The sequence below is a fragment of the Takifugu flavidus genome, chromosome 9, assembly GCF_003711565.1.
Source record: "Takifugu flavidus isolate HTHZ2018 chromosome 9, ASM371156v2, whole genome shotgun sequence".
Taxonomy (NCBI): domain Eukaryota; kingdom Metazoa; phylum Chordata; class Actinopteri; order Tetraodontiformes; family Tetraodontidae; genus Takifugu; species Takifugu flavidus.
This window is the reverse complement of record NC_079528.1, coordinates 11718742-11731472: the sequence shown is the minus strand read 5'-3', so window position 1 is coordinate 11731472 and position 12731 is coordinate 11718742. Positions and strand designations below refer to the sequence as shown.

General features: G+C 44.9%; 2 protein-coding genes across 2 annotated transcripts; both read right to left on the bottom strand.

Moving 5' to 3' along the window:
- Positions 1-707: 707 nt before the first annotated feature.
- rom1b (retinal outer segment membrane protein 1b) lies at positions 708-4831 on the bottom strand. The gene is made up of 5 exons (XM_057043835.1): positions 4140-4831; positions 3151-3393; positions 2841-3028; positions 2189-2435; positions 708-1775 (listed from the first exon to the last, which is right to left on the bottom strand). The coding sequence occupies exons 1-5, from the start codon at positions 4287-4289 to the stop codon at positions 1518-1520; spliced, it is 1086 nt and encodes a 361-aa protein (XP_056899815.1). The 5' UTR covers positions 4290-4831; the 3' UTR covers positions 708-1517.
- Positions 4832-5666: 835 nt separating this feature from the next.
- On the bottom strand, positions 5667-12731 carry si:ch211-276i12.4 (uncharacterized). Its single transcript, XM_057042403.1, has 7 exons — positions 11794-12731; positions 10084-11605; positions 9251-9279; positions 8717-8845; positions 8137-8203; positions 7921-8028; positions 5667-7305 (listed from the first exon to the last, which is right to left on the bottom strand). Exons 1-7 carry the CDS (start codon positions 11898-11900, stop codon positions 6706-6708), a joined length of 2562 nt encoding a protein of 853 aa, XP_056898383.1. The 5' UTR covers positions 11901-12731; the 3' UTR covers positions 5667-6705.

Here is a 12731-nt window from a genome sequence, read left to right as displayed (position 1 = left end):
ATGGTTTAAGACTTTTCTTCAACTAATATAAACTTGTATCTATGTATCTAGGGATGTTCGACGTCACGTTGTGATGTTTTCCACAGGTTGCGCGGTGCAATGACAATAGTTTTTAAGAGTCTGGATATTCATGATTATTATATTCCCATTTGTCCGATCCCTGCACGTTTTACACAGTTGGGGACTAACTGTCACTGACTGTTGTCAGCTACTGCATTTAACATGAGCGTTCATTTCAAGTCTGTGCGACAGCGACACCTGGTGGAGGGAGGAGAAGATTCAGCCCTGTTTGAAGGCGCATTACATCATCGTTACCGTGGCATTGTCTCCAGGGAAGTGTTTACGTCCCTGGCGATATTCTGTTGCTGCAGAGCACTCTGTAGCATCATCTGCTTTGAAACGACGCCTGCAGCTGAGTCCTGGCTCTTTTATTAATTTAGTACAACTAACTGGAGATTTCATAAACAGAAATGGAGGGTTTTGGTTAAAATTTGTGAATACTAGTTGAAGTCAAATTGGTTTAACTGAGTTATTTGGAATTTTCGACAGTAAGTGAATGTAAAGTAAACTGCAAACAACCTTCCAAGATCTATAATTCTTTTTAATAAATACAGTTTAAGGCTGTAGCTACAACTAGCAAAATACTTACAATTCTCACCAATTCGTCCATGAAACACGACCATTTTATTAAAAAAAAAAAACATTCATTCAGCTTTTTCTGTAATAGAGTTTTTATTTATGAAGAATGAGCACACATGGGGGGGAAACCTGTAGCAAGGAGAGATTACCATAATAACATGATTACCGTATATAGAATTTTCTTTTTCTTGCAAATGGAAAGCCTTTGAAAACTGCATGTTGCTTTATTAGATACCCTCCAACGTATGGGTGTGCTGTGTCTGTTGTGTGTGCTGTCATTGTGCGTGGATACTGCTGCTGCAGCAGTTCTGAGATTAACGTGACCGGGATTATCAGATTGTTGCAGAGCTGCGGGAATAGAAGAGATGACAGCTTCACATAGGACACAACAAGCACTCACACCCTCCCTCAAACACACACACGTACGTAATCCAGCTTCACTAACCCTTCTACCAAAGGGAACGACCACTACATAGCAGTTAAAAACCTCTACATTATAAATATGTTTCATGTTTCCAAGCAGTCAGTTACAAACACAATTGGGTGATGAATTATACAAATACAGATGGGAGGAAGAGTGAGCTCAGTGTCACCAAACCAACCGAAACCTTACATTTTATGTGCTTTTACTACAACAGAAAGTGCTACGCCTCTCCTGAGCAGGTTCCCTGGTGAGACCCTGCAGCGAGATGGTGTCTCCTGTGAGGGGCCCTTAAGATTCCCTAAGTGCTGCTGTGTGTTGGGAGTGCTGCAAAGATGGAGCGTAAATGAAATCTAACATATCAGAAACCCCAACAGGTCTTCTATATCTGAAAGCCCAGACGCCTCCCTGCCCCACACCCCTCCCTCCACAGGTCGCACGGCGGTGGCCTTCCACTCTAGCTGGCGGCAGAAGATGCAGCCTTCTCCTCCGTGTTATCAGCACCCTTCTCCGCATCCTCGGGGGCCTCTCCGTCTGCGTTGGGTTCAACCTGACCAAACTTGAGCATGGCGAGGGCTTTGGCTTTCAGGTCTTCCATGGTTTCCTTCACGCCCTTCTCCAGGAGATAACCCTCGCTGTCCTCCTCTGGGTTCTCCAGGGCCATGGCTCCTTCCACGGCCGTCTGCAGGAAGCGCATGCTCAGAATCACCGACATCTGGACAGACAGACAGACAGACACGGGGAAAAAACCATCACTTGAGGCTGTGAAATCCTTATCAAACAGACCGGTGAAGCGACGCATTATCTCTGGTTCCTCGGAGTCGCGGCTCCACTGATTGAGACGTCCCTCCTCGTGATGGGGGACTATCCAACCCAGCTCTGAGCATCTGACCCAGTATAAAAACAGCAGCAAAATATCGACAATGTGTCTCAAACCCTGAGCACAATCGTGCCACGGTGCATCTAACACTGATGGAAGTAGTTACTTCTAGTACATTTGGTTTTAAATGATGCCAAAATTTTAATCAAGAAGTATTCTCAGAGTTGACTTTCACCACACAAAGAGGTTTAACCAACGATCCGTACTGTCGAGAGGTTAAAGCGGTCTCCATGCTCCTGTCCACGCACCTGTATTAGGATGACCGAGAGGACGCCCGGGCCCGTCGAGTTCATCAAGCCCATGTAATATTTGATCAGAGCCTCTCTGCAGCCGCGAGTGAACAGATTGAGCTCTTCTGCGTGGTAGTCGTAGCTGTAGTGGGCGCTGTTATCTGTCAGGTGGTACTGCAGGCAGGGCCGCGGGGAGGCGGGGTTACAGCAGCTGAAAGGAACGCCGTCCAGCAGGTAACGGCTGTCCACATTACTTCGGATACGACTGCAAAGAGAAGAGGAAATAAGTTTCTGCTTCCTTTTTCCCCCATCTGTGGCACATTCTCTTGTTGTCATGGCGATCCAGTGTTGTTTCCTTGTGGTTAGCCAAGCCCAATGTATTGAGCAGCTTGTGGGATGTTCTGACCTTCAGTTTTTGAGTCACTATTTTGACTATTAATCATTATTACGTGCAGATCTGAGCTGTAATAAAGCACAGTTTGGACTTTTCCCCTGTCTGCATTGGATAATGGACCTCATCAGAACCACTAATGTCTTCGCTTTGCTATTCCAGTCTCCTGGCAACCATGAGTCTGCCCTCAAATCTTTCTGCCATCTGTTATTCTTATATGGTCCCAATCGATGCTAGTCGTTCTCCTCATAATCCCCCATAATCTGCTCATTGACTCACTCCTTGACTTCTTTGGAGGTGAAATCCAGATATCTGTTGTTGACCCACTGAACTTCAAACCAGTCTTTGAAGTTGTTGTTTCCACAGCAGCGGAACTCCATTTGCAGACGATCGATGGTCTCTTTCTGAAAACAGCGTCCCGGCACGTCCGTGTCCTTGTAGAAACGGATGCCGTTCCTCAGACCCACCTGAAATGCAGAGAGGAACCGTGGTTTATGAGCAAAAAGGGACTGTTTTGTTTTGTCTCAACGCTGCCTGATTTAACCTCTTAAACAGAGATCAAATAATCTACACCCCATCCTCCCCCCACCTTCAGGGACTCCTCCAGGTGACCTTGCAGGGCGTAGCTGAGCACCACCACAATGATGAGCAGGTAGCACAGCAGCGCGGCCACGGCGAACCAAACCATCAGGAGCATTTTCCAGCGGGGGAAGCGGCTCGCATCCAGGGAGTCCTGACACACGCGGCTGGCGAACCAGTTCGTGCCAATGGAGGCCAGGCCCACCATTATCAGGATGTTGGGCACCACGTGGATCTCTGTGTTGTCCATCACCTAAAGAGAGGAAGAGCGCAGTGCAAGATAACTGCAGCCATCTAAACGCCACTCTGTCATTTCCTCTACTCACTTGAGCAGATAATGATCCTGCATACAATTAGCCTTATCTCTTTTAAATTGACAATGGCAGCCAAGTGATTCAATTAGCTTCGGACTTCGATGGAATTATGATGTACAAATGTAATTACCGGCCCTGCTTACTGCAAAAGTCCTCTAAGAACTGACTTTAATATCAGCCGACTTTTCTGAAGTAAGCATTCATTATGATCAAGATTTAAAAGCTCCTCTTTTCTGACATCATCATCCTGTGATATCTGTCCTGCCAGCAAAGAACCGTAGAAGCTATCAGACCTGTGGAGAGCAAACATTCTCCACTCCAGCTCAGCTCGCTGACGTGTTCATCCTGCATAGTCAAACGCAAACTCAGTCCCGAGAATTCCGCAGTAATCAGAGTTGTGATAGTTGAGCTCCCTACGACTGTGTCAATAAGACTTTGGATATTCATGCCTCCATCACCCCCAGGTCAGCTGATCAATCCAGTTCATCGACTGTCTTATAGAAGCTGTGACCTTCATCTGCCGCCCATGTAAACGTAACTAAAGCCTTAAAATCTGTATTATGTTGCTTTTTCCATTGCCAAAAGTATTTTCTCATTATTTGCGACTGTGCTTAATTGTCCCTTAATGTTTCTGTGCAGATTATTGAGCTAATGTTTTCATATAAATCAAGGACACGTCCTGTACCTCAGCCCTGCGGATCAGTTCTGTCTTTAGGTAAACACCCAGACAAAAGATGAACGTCCCGCACACGACGGCCAGCCAGGACAGCAGCCACAGCCCCTGGGCCAGACGCACCCGCCGCTGCTGGGTGAACTTTAGCTTCAACAGCACCATGGTTCGCTATCACACCCCGGAAACAGAGACGACAAATGGAAAGAGGCCTGATCTCTGGAGGGTTGCAGAATCCCAAATGCAGGAGAGGTGGTTTCAGGCCTCGCTGTCGTCGTTTGGCGAGTTATTAACAAGTTGAGCTCGCCTAAGTTGTTCCAGGTGGAAGAGATAAGTAGGAAGATCTCTCAGATGTACATGACACGGTCGACCTCGAGGGGATAATCCAAACACTTGCCGTTAGGTGCAAAAATTTCCCAAAATACTGTAATCCAAGCGACTGCAGCAATGTGCAAGCAGTGTAAAAACAAACAAACAAACAAAAACGTTATTCCTTTTTCAGTGATGTGACTTCCAGAGATTTGGGGTTTTGCTCCTTTGACCAATCACAACAGCAACAACACCCCCTTTCAAAGCTCAGAGCACTGCTTTCTTCTTAGTGTGATGTTTATAATGGCACCCTTATGGGTCTACACATGAGCGGCGCCCCCCTAAACCGCCGTATCCATAGTTGGAGGACACGGATACTGGCCAAAGTCACTAGTTTGGAGCCGTAATCCCCCAGGACAGAGTCCCCGGGATCCTATTAAACTCCAGAGGCCAATGGGAAAGCAGGGCAGTGTCTGATCAGCAAACTTGCATGATTGACGTGTACAATGGGCGGAACAGTTGTGTTGTTGGACCAGGCGAACGTACCTGAAACCCAGTTCAAACAATGGAGGCCATAGACTATTAAGTTGCCCCAGAAAATTGGGGGTGTGGGAAATTGTGCATACGCCTGAAATACTTAATAATTTCATTATGAAAGAGTCACGCGGGAGGGACGACCTCGGAGAGCTCTTTCAAGTCACAGATTTAATTTCAAAGAGCTTCGGAAGAAGCGCCCATCATTAATTTAAGCCCTCGTCAGACCAAAGATGTGATGAGACGCTTTGAAAGAAACTTGCAGCATCTAAAACCTACATGTGCTGAGAAGGAGTGCGTTGTCATAACAACCGCCTCTCTGATGCTGCAGGGTGAAGCAGAAGTCAAAGGCTGCATAACATTAAAATATGAAGTATTTTGACCAAAACTGAGTGGAGTGACTCAAGAAGATTGTGTGCAGAGGCCAGAAGACGTAAAGTGAAAGTAGACAGTGAGAAGAGAGTTGTGCCTGAGTGGGATTATGGATGTGGTAGCAGGCCTGATTCAATAGGATTAAACTGCTCTCATAAGTATTTATGACAGCTGCAGTTGCAGGATGAAGAAGGTCGAAAAAAAATTTCTTTTTTTTAAAAATAACTTAACATACATTAACTACATAACATTTTTAACGCTTCATTACTTTCCGTGTGATAAGTCATGTTTTTAAATTACTTTTGGAATTTCTTCAAGACTCTGGCTCCCCCTGGTGGAAAGATGATGATTTCGAAACAATAATAGTTCGATACCAAAAAAATTTTTCCTGTGAAAAATATAGAGAAAAAAATCCCTTGTTTAAGTTAATTAGATTTTATTGTTGATAGAGTCGAAATGTCACAATTACACGTTGACTTGATGCAAACTAGCAGTATTCAGGATTACTGGAGAATATACTGATGACACAGAAGGGACATAAATAAATAAATAAATAATAAATAAATAAATAAATAAATAAATACATACATACACACACACACACACACACACACACACACACACACACATACACACATACATACATACATACATACTTTGATTCATCACTGGATCAATTCTAAATTTATTCATCAAGCCTTTAGAATATAAGACTCACTTTCTTAATCATATTCATCAAAATAAAGGTTGCTTCTTATTGTAACGACGTTGTTTGCTAATGCTACTGCTGGGCACTGAGATAGGACTTTGGAATGAAAATATTACTGATGAGAGGGAATCTACAAGATACAGTAGTTACATTTTTCTACTGAACACATGGTCATGCGCTGGCATGTATTACCTGATTAACAGAGCAGAATTTTAAAAAGAAAGAAAAAGGTTATAAATTAGGGCTGAAGTCTCGATCTCGTAAGTATTTATTGCTAACATGAACCAAAAATGCCAATAAATGAATTTTAGCCAGTTAGGGATGTTGGGAAGATGTAAAATCCTCTCACCTGCTGAAGACAAATCCTTCTGGGCAGGGTATGAGAAGTAAAGAACATTAAAAGAATTTACATACCCCCCAACAAAATTTACATTCAGCATTATAATTTCATGCACTTTTTCATGCATTCCCTCTCGGAATGAATGTAGATTTGTTTGGAAATGCTCATATTTTGGTATACTAGAGCAGGGCAGTAATTAAAGTATGTACAAGCAAAAGAAAAAGAGCTTTTATAGAGGAGTCTGGAGATGATGCTGAACATTTCCATCCACAGCACTGACATATACACTACTCATTTGCTCCGCTGCTGTCACAGCTTCAGTCCGCTCCTTTGTCTGTGCGTTCCTCTGCAGCCATTTTCTCCTGCCTTCTCTTCTCTATCTCCTGATGAGGCTGCAGCTGTCGCATGAACTCTTCCAGGATCTTCTGGGCTGACATGGATGTCACATCCACCATATCCTCTTCTAAAAGTGTGACCTGCGCCCCTCCCTTGCCAGCCCAGCCATCATCACCCATGTGGGCCTGCTGGGAGTTGGGTGGCTTGTCAGCATGGTTAGAGGTCAGGCTTTGGGGATAGAGAGGCTGCGGCCTGGCTGCATACCTGGCAGATATTTTCCTGTAGATATCTGCACTGAGGTCCTCCAAAGTGAAAGGTGGGCTGTGGTTGGACTCACGCTGGCCCAAGATGTGGTCATTCCTAAATTGTGGCACCTCTTGTTTAAAGGGCGTGAAAGCCGTGACCCTCTGCGGTCCTGCCTCTGACTCCATCAGCCACTTCTGTGCCGGGGCCTCCACCTTCAGAGCGTGGGTTAGGCCGCCGGCTGGGGTGGCAGCAGAATGGCTGACTGCAACAGGGCTGGCCACAGCCACAGATGAATTCAGATGCTTTTGAAGTAATTCCTTCATCAAACATGGCACCTGAATAGGAAAAGACAAAGATTTCAGCAGGACTTCAGGATTTATCTATGCTGAAACGTCATTTCCAAATGCTGGGTAATATCATGTTTCTCACTCAAGATACACCAGTAAATGTATTTACTTTTTAATGTGGATTTTAGTCTGTTTGAGTGCAATAGTCTGTTGATATGAATGTTAACAAGTGATCGGGAATTATCAGGGTTTACCAGTGCTTTGACATTTCTGTTGACAGCAGATACTCAAAATAGACACACCCCCACCCCCACCCCTACACTTGGTGCACCAGGAAGCCAGTTGCACCAGTAAGGCCTCTAAGGGGCTTTAAGGTGCGATAGATTTTTTAGCAGAGACAAAAATGGATGTAAATTAGATACACAAGTCTAAATACAATTTTTCAGATGTTTTTGCACACAACGGCTTCATTTTTTGATCACTCCTAAACTACAAATAAAGATTAATTGTCAATGTATAAAGATGTGCAGAAAAGGGTCAATTTAAAGTTTCATTCCAGGTGGTTACTAAAATTTCTCTGTTTGGATTTAGAGAACAATGTTACATGAGGTTTCCTCTGTGAGGTAGTGTGCATATATGTCCAGTAGAGGCCACTGCGCTCACTTTGATGTTTTCCAGAGCTGCAATGGTCGTATGTGCGTCCTCTAACTCACAGCCCAGCTGTGAAACACGAGTAAGTAGGTATTTCCTCTCACTGCTCAGGCTCTCTGACTGTAAACACACACACAATTACTGTGAAGTGGCTGTTAATTTGAGAACGCATATAAGATCCCTTTTGTTTCCGCTGTTAGTTTCTTATCCCTGTGCAGGAAATCTCACCGCTATGTGAAGGTGTTCCCCCAGCAGGTTATTGGCCTGCTTGGTCCCTGAGTGAGTCTCCAGGAGGCTGCAGCACAAAGAGAAGCATTAAAGAAGAATGTTAATGATATATGGCGGGGACATGTTGTCGTTGACATGCAGTGCTTGTTCTGCAAACTAAGGACAGTTGTTTAGGGGGGCCACTAACTTTCTGAGTGATTACGGTATAGAGCAGCTGGCCCTGACTTACACCTGCTGCTCTTGTTGAAGAAGGTGTCGTTTGGGCCTGTTGGGCTGCAGCTGTTGCCTGCAGATGAATACAGGCTCAACAGTTGGGTGACAAACACAGTCTCACTGACATCTGCCTTCAGGCCCCCGTCCCTACTCGCCCTCCATGCACATGGGCTTCACCCGGAGTGTTCCACAGATCAATGACACTATAGAATCTGTTATGTAAAGCTATAGGATAACTTGATTTTATTGATCATTTATTTCCGGACTCCATACGCGTGCCCTCGGGACACCATTTCCACATACATACGCCACTTTTTTGTGCACGTGAGTGTACATGTGCATTTCACATGCCATGTGTGTCTCGGACCTTTTGTATTTCTCCTTGACGCGGCTGAGTTCATCTCTAGTGCGCTGCAGCTCCTCCTCAAGACTCTCAATGCAAACAACCGTCTGCAGCAGGTTCTGATGGAGGTCGGCGTTCTCTTCCTGCAGGGCCCTGCACACAGAGGCGTGATTACTGGGCCCATGGAAAGTGAAAAGCTTTTAGAATGTATAGTTACAATCCACAGTTCACTGAATAAATCTTTGGGTTGGCTTCCAGTAGCTCATATGGTGACAAGTTTCCACTTTTCCTCTATGCTACATTTTATATTATGTCTGTGTCTAAATTCACAATCATACACACATACAATGTTGGATTCTTCCAATAATGGACTGACAATATCCATATGTATTGGTGTTATGTAAGAGGAGTTCCATAACTACGTCCCTTCCTGTTGAAACAGGATCAGGGACAGAGAGGACGCTTGTTAGTGTGATCAATAAGCATCGACCCATCACGAGAGACTGAGAGAGGGCTGAAAGAGGGTCCTACTCAAACTGAAGAGAGCTGAATCCTTACCTGAAGTGGTCGCCATCACAGGGAGTGGCCTGGAAGAGAATATTAAAAATAGATCATGTTAAATGATTTTTAAAAAAAAGATGGACTATGAAAAATGATGTCTATACTTCAGGAAAGATTTAGGTGTGATATGAGAGGTGGGAGTGCACTGACAGGAATAGTTCCATAACACAGATGATTGCGTATATTTTGGTCATGTTTTGCATAAAATGAAGCTTTGGCCTTGCACGTATTGTGGAAAAGTCACAATAGATTCCGAACGGGTCATCAATCCATTACTGAGGACATGACAGATGGAATGAGCTATTGAGCTGCGGCAGCCCACAAACGCTGAGAGGATGAATCGATAACTGTCTTTTTCCTCTTTAGGTATGTGTGACTACGTGCATGTTGGACTTTAACCGCCCATTACCAGAAAACATCAAATCCTGGACACAGCCACATGAAAAAGACCTAATGATGTGTACTATTATCTGTATTTTTCAGGAGATTTTAGCTCACAGCACTTGACACAGTCTTGAATAACAGTGATGTGATTTCTCCTCTTCTCCATCCATTTTGGCTGCAACAGTAGTTTAAAATGAAGAATACTGACTCAAGGCCAGGTGATAACTGTCTAAACTAATAAAATGGGAGTTTTTTCCATTGACGTCACCAGGCTGTATCTGCTGCAGCAATGACTCAGCGTGCCGAGTGTGGTGCAGGCCGGTGACTCAGCTGCTCTACCTCTGCTGTGGAACAGCTCCCATTTGTTTAGCTCAGAATGAAGGAAGAAGAGGTCAAATTGAATCAAAGCTGTAGCATTCGGTTTAGTCTCTCTGAATTGTGCTCACCCTGCATTGTTTGCAGTGGCCCACGCTGGGTGAGTGGTGTTCATAGCCCAGCTCCAGGCTGTGACTGGTCGCCGTGGACGCCGTGTCTCTCGTCCTGGATGAATCAGACCTTGTGGATGAGGATTCTGACCCTTGACCGGGTCCTGCAGTGGGGACCTGCTGAGGCTGGGGCAGGATGAAGGGTTGGGGGTGTTGAGTGTAAGGAGCGGCGGGCGGCTGTTTGCGGTGGTGGCGCAGTTTTGGTTGGGTGGGTTCGGGGCTGGTGCTGGTGCCGTCGGTCACATGAAGGCCGCTTCTGGTGTATCCGTCCTCTGGCAGTGAGCCCCTGATGGGTGACGCCCTTCGCTCTTTTCTGCTGCGAGTATTGTGTCGGGGGTGGTGGGGGTAGGAGTGAGGCGGGGGACTACCTTGGTGCGCTTTAGCTGTGTATGACAGCAGCTTGTCGGCGTTAGAGCTGTCCGAGTGTTTCCGGGAGCTGCCTGGAGTTGAATTCTCCTGTCTGCTGTGTCGCTCTGGATTCGATTCCCGATCCTCTCCTGAGCTTTTTCTATAATTCTTGGGTGGCAATTGAGGCTTGACTGGGCCACAAGGTTGTGGCAGGGCTGCTGTCTTCCCAGCTGCCTTGTGGTTGACCCCTAAGTTGGAGAGATGAGATGCGCTCATGACCTGTTTTGTAATCTCATCCAGGAAGGCTGAGAATTGGAGCTTCCCTTGTACAAAATTTGCCCTGGCTTGCTCAGTCTCGGCCTGAGTGATCCCCTTCCCCTTCTGCCCGCTGGGATCTTGCCCCTTGGAAAGTCTCGGGGAAAGCACCTCCATCGACTTGGCCTTGCGAATGTCAGTGTGAGGTTCTTTGTTTTTCAGAATGCCTTTGCTGGGTAGCTGGCTGGAGGACACTGCTCTCTTGGGGCCCCCGGAGACCCCCAGTAGTATGTCCTCAGTGCTGAAAGTCAAGCCTCGGTTCAAACTTGCCGTCTTATACAGAGGTCTGCTGGTCACATGCGGCTCCCTGGATTGTCTCTCACCACGCATGCACACATTATCCTGCTGGAGGGCTTCTTCGCTTCTGCTGTGGCCTCGATCCAGAGAAGAAAATGGCTTCCCTGTCTCTTGTGAACCATGTAACTGGCTGAAAACGCTGGTGTTCTTTCCTTGTTTTATGGTGGCAAAAACAACCGGCTCACTGCCGCTGTCCTCTCTGAAACCTCTGCGCACATCTGCAATGTTGGAGCAGGACTGGGAATGCTGCTGCTGCACAACGTGATGAAGAGAGTATGGATTGTTTGCATCCCCATCGGTGTACCAGGATGAAAAAGAAGAGGGAGAGGAGGAGGAGGAGGTGGAGGAAGAGGAGGAGAGGGATGACGAAGAGGCCCTGGACAGGGCCACAGGTGCTTTATTCTTATAAAGTATCTCCTCTTTGTGGTGAACATGTGACTGATGACAAGGACGGACATTGTGATGAAGGTCGTCGTGGACGGACTGACGATGGCTTCTGTCCGTGTCATCAAGCACCATGTACCTACAACAGCAAAACACAAACATTTTTACATTTTATTCATATTTAACTAATTAAATTTCCACAATAGTACGCCCATATTATCACAGATTAGATTCAGTTTTGACTAAAGGAAATTAATTCTTTAGGTCAAAGTCAAGCCTCGTAACATTTTAAGACTAAACTGATCAGGATGCATTTGATGGCCGTACCTGTTTGACCGAGAGTTGCGGTGATGGTGAAGGTGATGGTGGTGCTGCCGTGGCTTGGTCTCATCATGACCGTGGAGGCTGTGAACTGGCTTGAAATAATTTTCCATCTCCTCTTTTTCTACTCAGCTGGGTTGAATATTTTTGTTTCGCTTCTTACTATCCATCTGCTGATGACAGAAATCGTGAATTCTCAGTAAACCTCCTGCTGTTTCTCATCCTAAAAATAGTGGTAGAATGTACGTTAGTACTTTGATTTTTTTTTAAATCATCTAAATTTTCAAACACAGAGGTGTCTATTTAAAATGTCCCCTTAATTTCACTGGGCAGAAAATAAATCTCCAGATGTTTTCGAAAAATATCCATTTGTTGAATTGTTCCCTTCTGTCCTGTAGTTTGCTCCTCTCTGCAGAAACTGGACTGACAGCTCAATAGCAGGACTGTATCATGTCATGGATGGTGGCTGATGTAACAGCTGGCTGCTCATTGAACCTTCATCATTAAATAGGACACAATCGAACCGGGCCTGCATGGAGCTGAATCTTTTACAGTTTATTTATTCTGGAAAACAAGTCTTTGTCTATGTTTGCTCTCTCGCTGACTCCATGCTCCCTCTTTAATGAGGTTTGTGACAAAGAAAATTCAAAACATCAAACATCATTTGGCAGCTTTATGACTGATTTTAGTTTTAGCACATTTTTTAAAACTTACATAATGACTGTTTTTGCTTTATCTATCCTCTCGAGCCCTGTGCTTTGTTTCATGAACATTTTTATTTATCATAGCTATTTTGGATGAGAAGGACCTAAAAATTATAATTCAGTGTATTCTTTGTAGAAAAAGTACAAAATAACTATGTCCTCATATCAAATAGCTGGTTTACCTTATTATTTAAGAATCTATAAATAAGGATCAAAAGGTACCATTTATTCTAAAAAAAA

Excerpts from the sequence above, each read along its gene's own strand:
- rom1b (XM_057043835.1), bottom strand. The coding sequence starts at position 4,289 with ATGGTGCTGTTGAAGCTAAAGTTCACCCAGCAGCGGCGGGTGCGTCTG. Across the intron at positions 3,394-4,139 it reads AACTGATCCGCAGGGCTGAG|GTGATGGACAACACAGAGAT; the intron begins GTACAGGACGTG and ends TCCTCTCTTTAG. Across the intron at positions 1,776-2,188 it reads TCTCGGTCATCCTAATACAG|ATGTCGGTGATTCTGAGCAT; the intron begins GTGCGTGGACAG and ends CTGTCTGTCCAG.
- si:ch211-276i12.4 (XM_057042403.1), bottom strand. The coding sequence starts at position 11,900 with ATGGAAAATTATTTCAAGCCAGTTCACAGCCTCCACGGTCATGATGAG. Across the intron at positions 11,606-11,793 it reads CGCAACTCTCGGTCAAACAG|GTACATGGTGCTTGATGACA; the intron begins GTACGGCCATCA and ends TTGCTGTTGTAG. Across the intron at positions 8,846-9,250 it reads TGTGATGGCGACCACTTCAG|GGCCCTGCAGGAAGAGAACG; the intron begins GTAAGGATTCAG and ends CTCTGTGTGCAG.